We start from the raw sequence: 12,605 nt of genomic DNA, 5'->3' as shown, positions 1-12,605 counted from the left end.
TATTACACAGCTACGAACAGGACGGGAAGGGGCTGCGCGTGCCCGCTGAGGGCGGGTCCCCACATCTTTACGGGGTCCAGTGAACTGCGGAAGCACCGGTGCGCCACCTGGTGGGCAAAACCCGCAAGCACCTTCCCCTGTGAGAGTATCTTCTGCAAAATGGGAGTAAGGGAAGACATTGTTGTGGGCACTGACAGTGAGGGCTTAAAAAAGGGGTTGGCTCAGAGAAAGCCCACCTAAGAGCATGCTAAATAGATCCGTGTGGACAGTCTGCCAGTCACCCTCCACTCTCAAGCTCAACTTAGACTTCCCTCCCCCACCATGGGGCCCCCTCTTCAATCTATCATCCCCCGCTGCAGCCAGAGGAAGCTTTTAAAATATAAAAAGGGAGCATCACTCCTCTCACACTCACCAGTTCTTTCCCCCTGAATAAAGCCCAAGACTGAATGTCTCTCCACTCTGGCCCTCACCTCAGGGCTCCAGCCACCCTGGTTTCTCTCAGGTCCTGGGCCCATATTGCCTTCTCCTGCTTGGTGTATTCTTCTGCTTCCTTCTTAATTTCTACTATCCTACAGCTCTAGGTCAGACACCACCTTTTCCAGGAAGCTCTCCCTGATTTTCTCATTTATTTGAGTTTCCTCCAGCAGATTCTGAGAGCTCCACAAAGGGAGGGAACACATGTCCCCAGAATCTGACACAGAATCAGCTGGTTGTAATTATCTGCTGCCTGTTTACAAATGTCCAGAAACATCTGGAAGGAGCATAGCCAACTGATCAGGGTGGCCTCTCTGTGGCTGGAAAAAAGGGAATTCATTGCTTACTTTAGCGGACCAGTTTTTTAATTAGGGTAAAAAAAAAAGGTGATGAAACCGATCATTCTTGGGGCTGTGAGGCTCAAATAAAATGAAGCCAGGCAGGGACAGGGAAACGGAAAGTAGGGAACGGTCATCACGCCAGCAACCTTGACCTCTCCCCGCCACAGACCTGCTCCCAGTACACAGTCCCCAAACTGGGCCCAAACACCATCAATATATTTATTAAAACCAAAGCAGAGGGAACAGAGCTATTAGGAAGGCAAATCAAAGTGCAGATTGGAGGGTGGGGCAGAGCAAGAAGTGGGGTGGAGGGGGCACTTCAAATGCCACAGGAAGGGCCCCTGTGGTCTGGGCTTGGGGGGGGAGGCCCTTCACCCCACCCCTCCCGCCCACCCTGTCAGTGAAGGTCCCCCACTCACCTCTCCCATCTCACATCCATCCTGGGGGCAGCTGGGGCCCTGCAGTGACCCCATGGGGAGGGACCACCCCCTCAATCCACCCATGGCTGTCAGTCAGTCAGTCTGTGTCTCCCTCCCTCACTTTCCGAATAAATAAACCACTCAGGCCTCAGCTCCTTCCGAGTGGGGCAAAAAACAGCTCAAGGACCCCTGCCCTCGCTCAGGGGTAAGGGAGTCGCGGCACCAGTCCCACATCCCTCCTACCCTTTGCTGATGCCCCAAGCTTGCCAAAAAGGCCTTGATAAATAAATAACGCTCCATTAAAGCTTCAATCAGAAAAACCTTTAAGACGATAGAAGTGCTCTCGCTGTCCTGCCAACAAGCAGGCCAAGGCCTCGCCACCTGGCCTGGTCAGCAGACAGGATTCTGGGGGCAGGTGGCCACCCTGGGCCTCGTGGGGCCCCTGGAGCAAGAAGACCAAAAGTGCAGTTAGAGCCCCCACCACGCGCACACATGGACTCATGCACACACACGTGGACACACTGGGGCGTGTTTTCAGTGCACGCACAGATGTGTTCACCTTCATTCCCCGGGACATGCACACACACATGCTCACACACCACTCACCCCATGGACACACACGTCGGGGGTTGGGTGCATGCACAAACACACCACAAACAGAATTCCCTTCCTGGCTTGCTCAGCCTCCTGGCAGGAGCCAGACTCCAGAGCTAGAAGCCACTGGAGGTAGGAGAGAGGGGCATAAATTAAACGTTTCCAATTAGGCTAGGACGGCCAGGGGCGGGGGGCTCCAGGGCTGCAGAGACGGGGTGGGCATCTCAGGAGGCCCTGGTCCCCCTGAGCCCCGTCAGAAATCCAGGGGAGTGAGGTCCCCAAAGTCACAGTCGAAGAGGTCTCTGATGCCCTCACCCTCCTCGAGGCCAAAGTGGTAGTCGAGGGCCTCGTGGGGGGGGGACAGGGTGATGAACTCCTCGGGGAGGAGGCTGGAGAAGTCCTCCTTCACGTGCTCCAGGAGTGAGTCGGCCGCCACGAGCGGGGATAGGCGGTCCTCGTCCACGGGGGCCCGCAGGCCGCCCATCCGGGAAAGCAGAGGTTCTGGGGAGACGGGTGAGCATCACAGGCCGGGGACACCCCCGGCGGGGAGGGGCTGACACACCTGCCCACCCACCCGGGAAAGGGGCCCAGCCTACCCCGCCCACCCAGCCTTCACCAACCTTGCTCCAGGCTGAGCAGGGACTGACTGGGATCTGTGGCAGGGGATGAGCGGGGTGATGATGGTGGTGGTGGCACCGCAGTGGCAAGGTCAGCTGTCCTGTCCTCCTCCCCCGAAGCTGCCCCCTGGGACGGGGTCTTTCCAGGGCTGGTTCCACCCACACTCTCCTCAGGGCACAGGAAAACGTCGATGGGGCCTTGTTTGCTCTTAAGGGAGATCTGAAAGTTCTGGGTGGAGGTAGCAGGCAGGGTAAACTGAGACTCAGCTGGACTACCAGCCCAGCCCAGTCCACCCTGGTCCAGTCTAGACTCCCAGGTCTCACCTCCGAGGAGTCCACGGCTTGGAGCTGGGTCTCAGGGGGAGCCTTGATCACCATGACCATCTGCTCTGCAGGGTCTGCGATGCTACGAAGGTCCTGGCAGGTCACATAGGCCAGGGTTGGTGGAGTCAAGGACCATATGATCTTTGGCCTTTGGGGGCCACCCACCCAGAACACCTCAGAAGGCAGAGCCCATCCCTGCCTAGTCACTCCTGTCCTCTGCATCGCCCACTCCAGGGCCTGGCACATGGTCTCAAGCAGATCTCATGCCCTTGAGCCTGCTTCTACATCTGTACAATGAGATCACTCTACCTATTGAATCTCAAGGTAATGATAGCTGCCTATAATCATTTCATAAAAATTACTTAAATCCAGGTATAGTCCTAAGAATTTATTCAGACCCATGACCTTGATGTCAATTAGTGTGTGTGTGTGTGTTAAGTTGCTCAGTCATGTTCGATTCTGTGACCCCATGGACTATAGCCCACCAGGCTCCTCTCTCCATGGAATTCTCCAGGCAAGAATACTGGAATGGGTTGCCATTCTCTTCTCCAGGGGATCCTCCTGACCCAGGGATGGAACCCGGGTCTCCCACACTGTAGGCAGATTCTTTACCGTCTGAGCCGTTATCTCCAAAATGTATAAACATAACTTCTTTCAAAATAAAGTTTCTATTTTTGCAAATAAAAGCAACTCTAACCTTGAAGCTACAACTAGGTACTGAATCCCTGTATTAAATGTTATCCCTGTGTTAAATAAATCAGTTATTACTGATACTAGCGTTTCTGGTTTTAATCTGTACAGCTTTGAAATAGGATTGTTTTTCCCCTTTTCCAGAGGAAGCTGAGACTCAGAGAGGTTAAATAACTTGTCCAGTGTCACATCGTGAGTGAATGCTGAGCCAGGACCAGTATCCAAAGCCAGAACCCTCTCCTAAATCCAGGGCCCAGGGTAAGGCCCTCCACTCCCACTTGGATGGGGCCCTGATGACCCTCCAGGCAGTTCAAGGATATCGTTGGCTGTCAGCATCCTCCGAGAGCAGACGCAGCTGGGTGCTGCAGATGTGGAGCAGGTGATCCAGCTGCTGCTCACTCTCCTGCAGTTGCTGGAGGTCCTGGGTCAATCCTTCAAGCCGCCCGCTGATCCCCACCGTTGCATGGCTGCCTCTGCCGGGAGGCAACAGGAGGGGTCAGCAGCTCCCAGCCCCTCTTCCCTGGAGCTGTGACCCTCAGCGACCAGTCTGCTGCTGCCCCCTGCCCCTCACGGCCTGGCTCCTCAGCCAGGCTTCCAAGGCAGACTGGCTGGGTTCAGAGTTGGGCCTGAATGTCTGTGAACACCCACGTGGCCCTTGTAGGGGGCTGGGTAAGTGCACAAGGATAAGACATGCCGTGGAACACTCTGTAGCTGTGCAAAAAGACATGGACGCATCGGATACAAAAGTGGAAGCATTTGTAAGACATGTCAAGTGAGAAGAAATGAACACATCGATGTAGAATGGAGTATCTACCCAAAACTGAGAACGCAGACGTGTCAGAGTGGAGTGAGATGACCGGGGAAAGAGGTGAAAACGGGAAAAACAAACACAGCTGTGTTAGCCAAGCTCATCAACGGCAACACAAGCCAGAGCAGTGGTCACCTGGGTGGTATGAGGAAGGGACAGTGTCTGGGAAGAGGCACAGGGGAAGTTTCTGGGGTGCTGGAAATGTTCCTTATCCTTATCCAGATGGTGGTTACCCAGGTGAAGAAATGGAAAGTTGAGCTGCGCTAGATATGTAAGATTTGTGTTCTTTCCTGCATCCATCACCTCACGGAAGCCAGCTCTCCTCTCTAAACCTCGGTTTGCCCAGCTGTTAAGATGGGGATGCAGGCAGCCACAGCAGGTATGGCTCTCAGCTCCTCTGGCCCGGCCCACCCTGGGCCTCCGCCTACCCTCCTGTCCGGCCGGTACCTACAGCCACTGGATGTGGTTCTTGGACTTCTTCGCGATGAGGTGGATGCCCTCCAGGACGTTGGTGATGTCGTAGATGCGCCGTTTCTGCACCTTCAGCACCTCTGCCGCCCAGTTCAAGTCGACCACTCCATCAGCCGAGCGGCTCAGTAATTCCAAGAAGCGTTTGGTGGTCAGGTTCAATGATGTTTCGTAGCGTGACTTCTCCCCTGGGGACTTCACACCTGGAGGCCAGGCAGGACAAGGTCCCTTAGCACCACCCCCAGCCACACTGGGCTCCCTGGCAACGGCAGGGCAGGAGGATGGTAGGGTGGGGGTGGGAGGGGGCAGATGGTTCCTTCCCTTTGGTGAGGCCAAGCAGGGAGGCCCCATGACTGCTGCCTGCCAATCACAGAATTCCTCTTCCGGCTGGGGAACTTCCCACCCGCTAGGGCTTGGGGAAGCCATGCCAGGCGGCCACTCCAGCTGCCCCTTGGGGCCCCCTGAGGCCTGGATCAGACCCAGGCCTGACAGACCAGAGCTTACTCTGCAAGCATGCCTGTCTGTCCACGCCCCCTCAATGTGGGTCTGGCCAGGGGGCCTGCCCGAGCCCAAGCCCTGGGGGTACCTTTTCCTGGGTGGCGGCCTCTGCCCCGAGCTGGCCCGCTGCTCTCAGCCAGGTATTGATGGTCAGTTTCCAGGTTCAGCCTCCGCTTCACCTATGGCAAAAACAATGGGAGGATGCCCAGTAACCAGGAGAGTGGGGCCACAAGAGACCTGGCTGAAGACCAGGTGCTTCTGGGCAGCCCCCTGCCCCAGTCACTCTACCAGGATGCCCAAGAGTATGAGTGAGGGGGAGGTCCCAGGCAGCATGATCCTACCCCGCAGGACAGAACACTCAACTGGAAGGCAGAAGTTCAAGCCCCAGTTCCGCCACTACCTCCCTGGGGGACCTATGGTAGTCTGCAAACTTTTTTGCTTCTCCTCTTTTCAACAGATGGAGCCTAACGTTCCCTTAAGTATGGGCCCGATCTGGTGACTCGCTTCTAATGGACAGAATGTGGTGGAAGTGACGGTATGTCACTTCTGAGACAGGGTCACACAGGCACTAAAGCTTCCTCCTTGCTCTTTATTTGATCCCTCCCTCGTGGTTGGAGCTAGCGGCCATGTCACGTAGGCACTCAGATAGCCCTAAGGAAGCCCAAGTGGCAAGAAACTAAAGCCCCGCCCCCAACAGCAACACGGGCAGGCTTAGAAGCATATCCTCCAACCCTGGTCATGCCTTCTGATGACTGCAGCCAGGCCAACATTTGGCATTAACCTCAGAAGAGGTCCTCAGCCAGAAGCACCCAGCCAAGTCACGGCTGAATTTCCCACCCTCAGAAACCATATAACAAATGTCTGATGTTTTAAGCCATTGGGATACTGATCCCCTGAGTGAGTAACTACCTCTCTCTGGTTTCTGATTTGTCTGTGAATAAGGCAGCAGAATCATGGCCCCATCTTACAGGTAGGACAACTGAAGCCCAGAAAGACTCAAGGTGATACAGGCAGGAAGTGCCAGAGCCAGGATTCCCGCACGAGAATGGAGACTGCCCTGGGGATTTCACAGGCATCTCTCTCATATCCTGACCCAAACCAGCTATACCTGCCCCTCTGCCACCCACAGGGTTTCCTGAGCTAGAACCTGGTTCAGGCCCACCCACTGCCCTCATCGCATCTAGCTGCCAAAATTCCCGTCACCACAGCCACTGGCACCTCCTATCTGGACCACCCGGCTTGTCTTCCCGCTGGTCTCCCTGCCTCCGTCTGTCCCCTCCACCTTAGTATCCTCATCTGCCACCACTTCTCCCACAGGAAGTTCTGCTGAGCTTCTGAGTTTCTTCACAGACCTGCACCGCCAAGCCTTAGCCCATGCTGGTCCCTCCCTGGCTGGCCCTCGCCTCCCTCCCTCCGAGTTCACACCAACGCTTCCCCCTCCAGAGAGGCACCTTACCCATCACCTCAGTCTTTCCAATCAATCGCGCAATAGAAACTGAGCCTCGCAACCGTTTCCCACATGGTCTCTCGCCAGAAATTTCTGCAGGTGTTTGTCTCACCCAGAGGCCAGGGAGCCCCTCAGAGGCAGGCACTGGGTCTGAATAATCTCTGCACGTAAGGTCTGGGCATCAGCATGTTTGCTGAATGAACCGCCCCACATGCTGCCGGACTCAGACACACCCTCTCACGCAGGCACCCATAGATTTTCTCAGGTATCTGCCAATATCAGAGCTAATGCATGCTGAGTGCTTCCTGTGTCCTGAGCACTGCTAGGTAACTGCTTCACCTGCGTGTGATCACCCACAACCTCCAGCCGCCTTGCAGCAGGGGTTCTGATGACTTCCACTTCCTGAGGAGTCTGCACCTCGCAAAGGTCACACAGTGAGAGGTGGAGTCAGGATTCGAACCTTAGTGGGCTGGGCAGAGGCTCATCCGGAAGCCAGGCTCCCACAAGCCAAACCACAATGTACCCGCTCTCCAGCCTCGCCCCAAAGCCCTGAACCCTAGCATGCTCCAGCCAACCGCACCCTTTGCCTCCTTCCTGCTCCCTCAAAAGGGTGCCCAAGCTGAAGGTGGATCCATGCCACACTCAGGCAGACGGATGCCCATCTCTGCTGCTGTTCTCCAGAGATGCGGGCACAGGGACCCAAAAAGCAGGGATGAAAGAAATCCAGATGACTCAAATACCTATCCATGGGAGAGGCCACAAAAACTGGTTCATCCAGCCCTTGGAATACCACACTGCTGTCAAGAAGGATGGGGGCAGGTTGATACAAAACTCTCCCAAAGACATATTGACAAGAAAAACACGGTTATGAAGCAATGCATTTATGTGATCCCTTTTGGGGATTAAAAAGCTCATGAAACCATTTTCTCGGCTTCAGATTGTATTATTATAGAATCCATTTCAGTAGTAACCTTGGTATCAGGGCAAGGACCACGAGGAATTGCTGCCTTGTCTCTAAAGCGGGGATGATGCGCTATTGGAACACAGAAGTAAAGGAAAAACTTCAATTTCTAAAACTTTAGAAAGATGTCATAACCACCTTAAAAAAAGAAAAAAAGCAGACTCTGGAAGAGAAAAAAGGAAAAATGAATGGGGCTGGGGATCTTGTCCCCCTCAACTTTCTCATCTCTTCTTCTATAGTAAATATGTATTATATTCAGTTTGTTTTTAAGAGCCATGACAACGGGGGAGACGTGGACAGAAAGAGCCGGGAGTAATGGGTGAATTGCACAGAGCCTTGAAGGCAGGAGGTACTCAATGAATGCTCACTGTGCAGAAGCTGAGCCTGCAGCTTGTTTCAAGGACTGCCCCCAAACAGATGCTAGTGCAGAGAGTGGAGGCCACGGCTCAGATAGCCAGCGGCTACTCACAGGCACATTAGGGGGTGTTGGACAGCAAAAGCTGAGCCCATGTTTCTGAACAGCAGCAAGGTGGTACCAGGCCCTAACCCTGCTCACGGCAGAAGACGCGTACTAGCCCTTAAGTACTGTGATGGCAGAGGCTCTTTACGTGCCTCTGTGCCTAGAACCTCAGAGGCACTCAATAACAACTGCTGAATGAATGGAATGCTCAGACCCAATGAGGCTGCCCCTGACACCCGGGGTGTGGAGCAGAGGGCAAACCTCCTGATCCCAGTCCCTGGCTGTCCCTCTAAGCCTGAAGCTCCATTCCCCAAGGGCAGAGCAGCCCTAGGCCTAAGCACCTGTCAATCAGCTAAATAGAGGCTACTGGATCAGGCTCCAAGCTGGTACCTGGAGGGACAGGTTGCTGGGGTATAGGAGACCAATCAGCGGACTGACCCTGTGCAACTTCCCTCCCTCTCACTTATTAGGAGGAAGGGACCCTGGGCTTCCTTCATCTCTAGTAGCACCTCCAGGAAGTAAGGCATGCCAGCAGTTAACCACTCAGGAAATCTGGACTGGTCCCACCACTCATGAGCTGACTCACCAGGGAAGGTTCTAACATCTCTAAGCCTCAGCTTCCCTATCTGTAAAACGGGAAAGTTGTTGACAGGGTTAAACGAGTTAATTGGGTAAAGTGCTTGGCACATGGCCGAACTCACAAAACAGTCTCAAAACAATGGTGCCTCCTATTGTTATTATTAGCATCTCAGTGATTCCGAAGGACGGACATACTGGGCAGGGGGCCAAAGGGGTCGGGGGAACCTTGTTGGGATGTCTCAGGGACCAGCTGCTACCCAGGCCTCCGTCAGCAGTTGGGCTTCCACCTCCTTGCCCTGGGCCCTGCCTCCCGCCTCAACTTGCTCAGCCAACTGTGCTGAGACCCCATCCTGCCTGCCCATCCATGCCCTAACTCTACCCACAGGCTGCACCAGTCAAACTGGTCTCCACACCCTGTCCTGCAGCCCACAGGACCAAGCTCTAGGCCTCCGCCCCCGCCTTCCCCCCTCCCCCTAATTCAGACACCTCTCTGGGCCCCCTAGTCTCAACTGTCTTTAGCCTCTTGCTGTGCAGGGAGCACTTTATCAAGGGATCTCCCTGGAGCATTTACTCTCTCCTGGCACTGGGGGCCTCCTCTCCAGCTCCCAGAGGCCTAGCCCACCCAGGACTTCCACTGGGGCCCGGGGGTCTGCCTGCCTGATTAATGAGGTTCCATGGCAACCAGGGCCTGGGAGGGTGGAGGGTGGCAGATGGAAGGACAGGCAGAGGGAGGGGATCAGCAGCTGGCCCAGTCACCCCCGCCCCTGCAGAGAAGGCCTCCCAGCCAGGCAGCCTGTCCCCAGAGGCCCAGAGGGCCAGGCCTGCACCTGGCAGTCCCAGAAGCAGGAAGGAGGGTCTCCTCAATGGTTCTTCTATGGTCTGGTCCCAGAACACCCCCCTTTGACCTCCCCAAGCAGCCATGCCCACCACCCAGCCACAAGTTCTGGTCTGAAGCCAGCAGGCCTCAGTTTAAATCCCACTTGCAGCCCTGTGACCAGGGGGCAAGCCACTTCCCCTCTCTGGGCACAGTTCAGATGGGCACAGTGACAACACCGAGCTCACAGCATGGATGTGAGTTTTAGCTGCCTTGAAGTCAGCCAGAGGCCTGGCATGCAGTCAGCGACAGCTGAATACACGTGGACCATTATTATCATTGAGTCTGCTCCGGCGAGGAAGCTGAGGCCCAGAGCACAGAGCAGCAAACAAGGACTGGCCCGAGGTCACCCCGCACCCCAGGGCGGAGCCCTGAGGCCCAACCCAGGCTCGGCACCGCCCAGCCTGGGCGCTTCAGCCCACCCTCCCCCGCCCCCGCTGCCGCCGGGCCAAACATCGTGCCCCGCCCGGGTCTGCGCGGGGGTCCAAGGCATGCACTCGGCCCAGTGTCCCTGGTGTCCGTACCGGCGGGCGGCCGAGCGCGGGGCGCGGCGCGCTGGGTGTGGGCCGGGGCGCCTGCGGCGTGGCGAAGAGCAGCAGGTCAGGGTCCCGGGGGCCGGCGGCGGGTGCGGCGGGGCCGGCGGGGGCCGGCGGGGCGCTGGCGTCCTGCGCGGTGGAGATGATGACGATCTGCGAGGAGTCGAGCAGCCGCAGCGCGCCGGCCCCGAGCAGGGCCTCCAGCGCCGGCGCGCAAGGGCCGCCCGCGGGGGCCCCGGCCACGGCCATGGCGCTCACGGCCCGCGCGGCGCGGGTGGCAGTCGGCGGCGGCGGCGCGGGCCCATGGCGGCAGGTCGAGGCGAGGGCTAGATCCCGCTCCGGATCCCGCTCCGCCCCCGGCCGCCGCTGCCTGCAAAGTCCCGGCCACTTTTACGCGCCAAATCCTTTTTGCCGCGAAAGAGCCACGAGCCGCCGAGCGCTACCACCATTGGCTGCTCGGGCTGTGACGGAGGCGACGGCGACGGTGCCCATTGGCTGCAGCGCACCGTGCCGGCGGCGGAGGGCGGGACGGGGCGGCGGCGCGAGGCAGCACGGCCAATCGGGGGTCGGGGCGCGCGCAAGCTTTGTCGGGGCGGTGCCAGGCGCGTTCGCACTCCCCGCCCTCAGAGGGGACGGCCCCTGTCCGAGGCGTGGTGGCCCCACCCCCTCCCCGACGCACCCCCATCTGCCCGATGCCTCTAAGTGGAGACACTGAGGACAGAATGTGCATTAAGTATATCAACGTCAGCAGACCCCACGTGACTCCGAGAACTCTCACCTGTGGCCCCAACACCCTCGGCCAGATCTCTAGAAACTGCCCCTCCTCTCTTCTGGGTTCTCAGGCCCACCTCCAAGCTCCGGCCCATCTCCCTCAACTTCCTCACCAAAGCCGTTCACTTTCAAATCGTGTGGCCACCCTATTCCTCTCACCCAGAGCCCAAGCAGAAGGGAGCTGTCAGAAAATGGGGAGGAATGTCTGGCCTACTACAGCTCTGGGCTTTTCTACAAGCCCTCCTATAGCTGGAAACTCCAGTACCCTATGCACAATTTCTGCTTGAACTGATTCACTCATTCAACAAACGTTTTGAGAGCTGGCTCTAAGCCCCATTCTTGACTCCTGGCGCTAAGGAACTCACAGTATAGTGAAAAAGGGAAGAGGGAAACAGGTACAAGCATTTACAACATGATGTGGAATTTTCACTATTAATTCCATGTTAGATCTCACAAAGGGAGGAGGTGAGTATGCTGAGCATGAAAATGCATTTAATCCGGAGGCCCTGGGACCTCTCCATCAGCCATTTCTCATTGCTCAGATCAGCTGATTTGAGCAATACTGTCCTCTCCTCTATGCCAGGCTCTGTGCCAGCACTGAGGGCAGAGATGTAAAAGGCTTGATGATTTCTATGAACTTGCCTGCCATCTGGTGGGGACTGACCCATCAGGGGAAAAAAAAAGAAAGCTAAGACGCAATCAAGAATGAGATTCCTAGGCCCCATATAAATATCACTTCTTCCAGGGAGCACTCAGGTATTGAAGTTACTGGCTTCCTCCATTGTCCACCCCAACCTCTGTTCCAGCACTGAGCGGGCACACTGGATCTCTTTATCTGCCTTCCTTATCAGACTGGGAGCTCCAATAGGGCCTCTTCCCAACACTGGCCTGGTCCACAGGAGGTGCTGAGAAGGGCTGTAAAAAGAAACAAGCTCACACTGGAGGCTACCTGGAATGTCCCAGGTTTCAGAATCACCTGGGTGCTTGTTAACTATGGGCCCACCCCATCCCTGCCAATTTAGAATCTAAGCGCCCAGGAATCATTTTCACAAGCAAACTTCTACCCTCATGCCAGGTGGTTTTCATGTACATTCACACTGGAGAACAAATCAGTGTACTTGTATAACCAAAATGTGTGGGGCAGCCTCAAATAACAGCACCTTGCAGACACTTCATAGCCTCAGTTTCCTCATCTATAAAATGGGCTCACTGCCATTCCCCCACCTCACCTTCCAGGGTTGCCATGTGGATGAAAAGTACAAGGAATCTGAAAGTGTTTCAAAAACCATTAAGATGAGGTGGTTTAGGAACACACCAGGAGTTTCTTAAGCAGTTTGTGAAATTACTCATCGCAAATCCCAGACTATATGAGCACTAGAAGTGATCAGAGAGACTAAATAAGCTTCTTACAGTACAGAAGGGAAAACTGAAGCCCATTCAGGAGTGAACCAGCCAGTGACACAATCTGGCAGGCAATGGATTTCCAGCCCCAGGGTTGGCCTGTCCCCCTCCTCCCTCCTCAGTTCGAGAAGCTCCCACTAGAATGGTAGGTCTCACTCTAAATAGCCAAGCCAGATCCTGACAAGAGGGTGAGAGAAGCCAGCAACATTCCCACTCCAGAGGGAATTCCCTTCCTTCACACATTCCCAAAGGGGCTCAACAACAGTAGCATTCATTCTGTGAAGCTCTTTCATCCCCAACAGTCATTCAGCAAACATTTATCAGGTACCTATTATATACCAAG

General features: G+C 55.8%; 1 protein-coding gene across 2 annotated transcripts; it reads right to left on the bottom strand.

Moving 5' to 3' along the window:
- Window positions 1–1,020: 1,020 nt before the first annotated feature.
- E2F1 (E2F transcription factor 1) lies at window positions 1,021–10,472 on the bottom strand. 2 transcript variants are annotated; one of them, XM_086332320.1, is made up of 8 exons: window positions 10,079–10,472; window positions 5,322–5,412; window positions 4,719–4,938; window positions 3,780–3,932; window positions 2,770–2,884; window positions 2,449–2,674; window positions 2,144–2,329; window positions 1,534–1,676 (listed from the first exon to the last, which is right to left on the bottom strand). In XM_086332320.1, the coding sequence occupies exons 1-8, from the start codon at window positions 10,337–10,339 to the stop codon at window positions 1,558–1,560; spliced, it is 1,371 nt and encodes a 456-aa protein (XP_086188446.1). In that variant the 5' UTR covers window positions 10,340–10,472; the 3' UTR covers window positions 1,534–1,557. The 2 variants fall into 2 exon arrangements, with proteins under 2 accessions (XP_086188444.1, XP_086188446.1); XM_086332318.1 differs by having other exon boundaries at window positions 1,021–2,329.
- Window positions 10,473–12,605: the final 2,133 nt, after the last annotated feature.

The sequence above is a fragment of the Bos grunniens genome, chromosome 13 (assembly GCF_055505025.1).
Source record: "Bos grunniens cultivar Pamir isolate PY7600 chromosome 13, Bosgru_T2T1.0, whole genome shotgun sequence".
NCBI classification, from domain to species: domain Eukaryota; kingdom Metazoa; phylum Chordata; class Mammalia; order Artiodactyla; family Bovidae; genus Bos; species Bos grunniens.
This window is presented reverse-complemented; position numbering and strand designations above follow the sequence as displayed.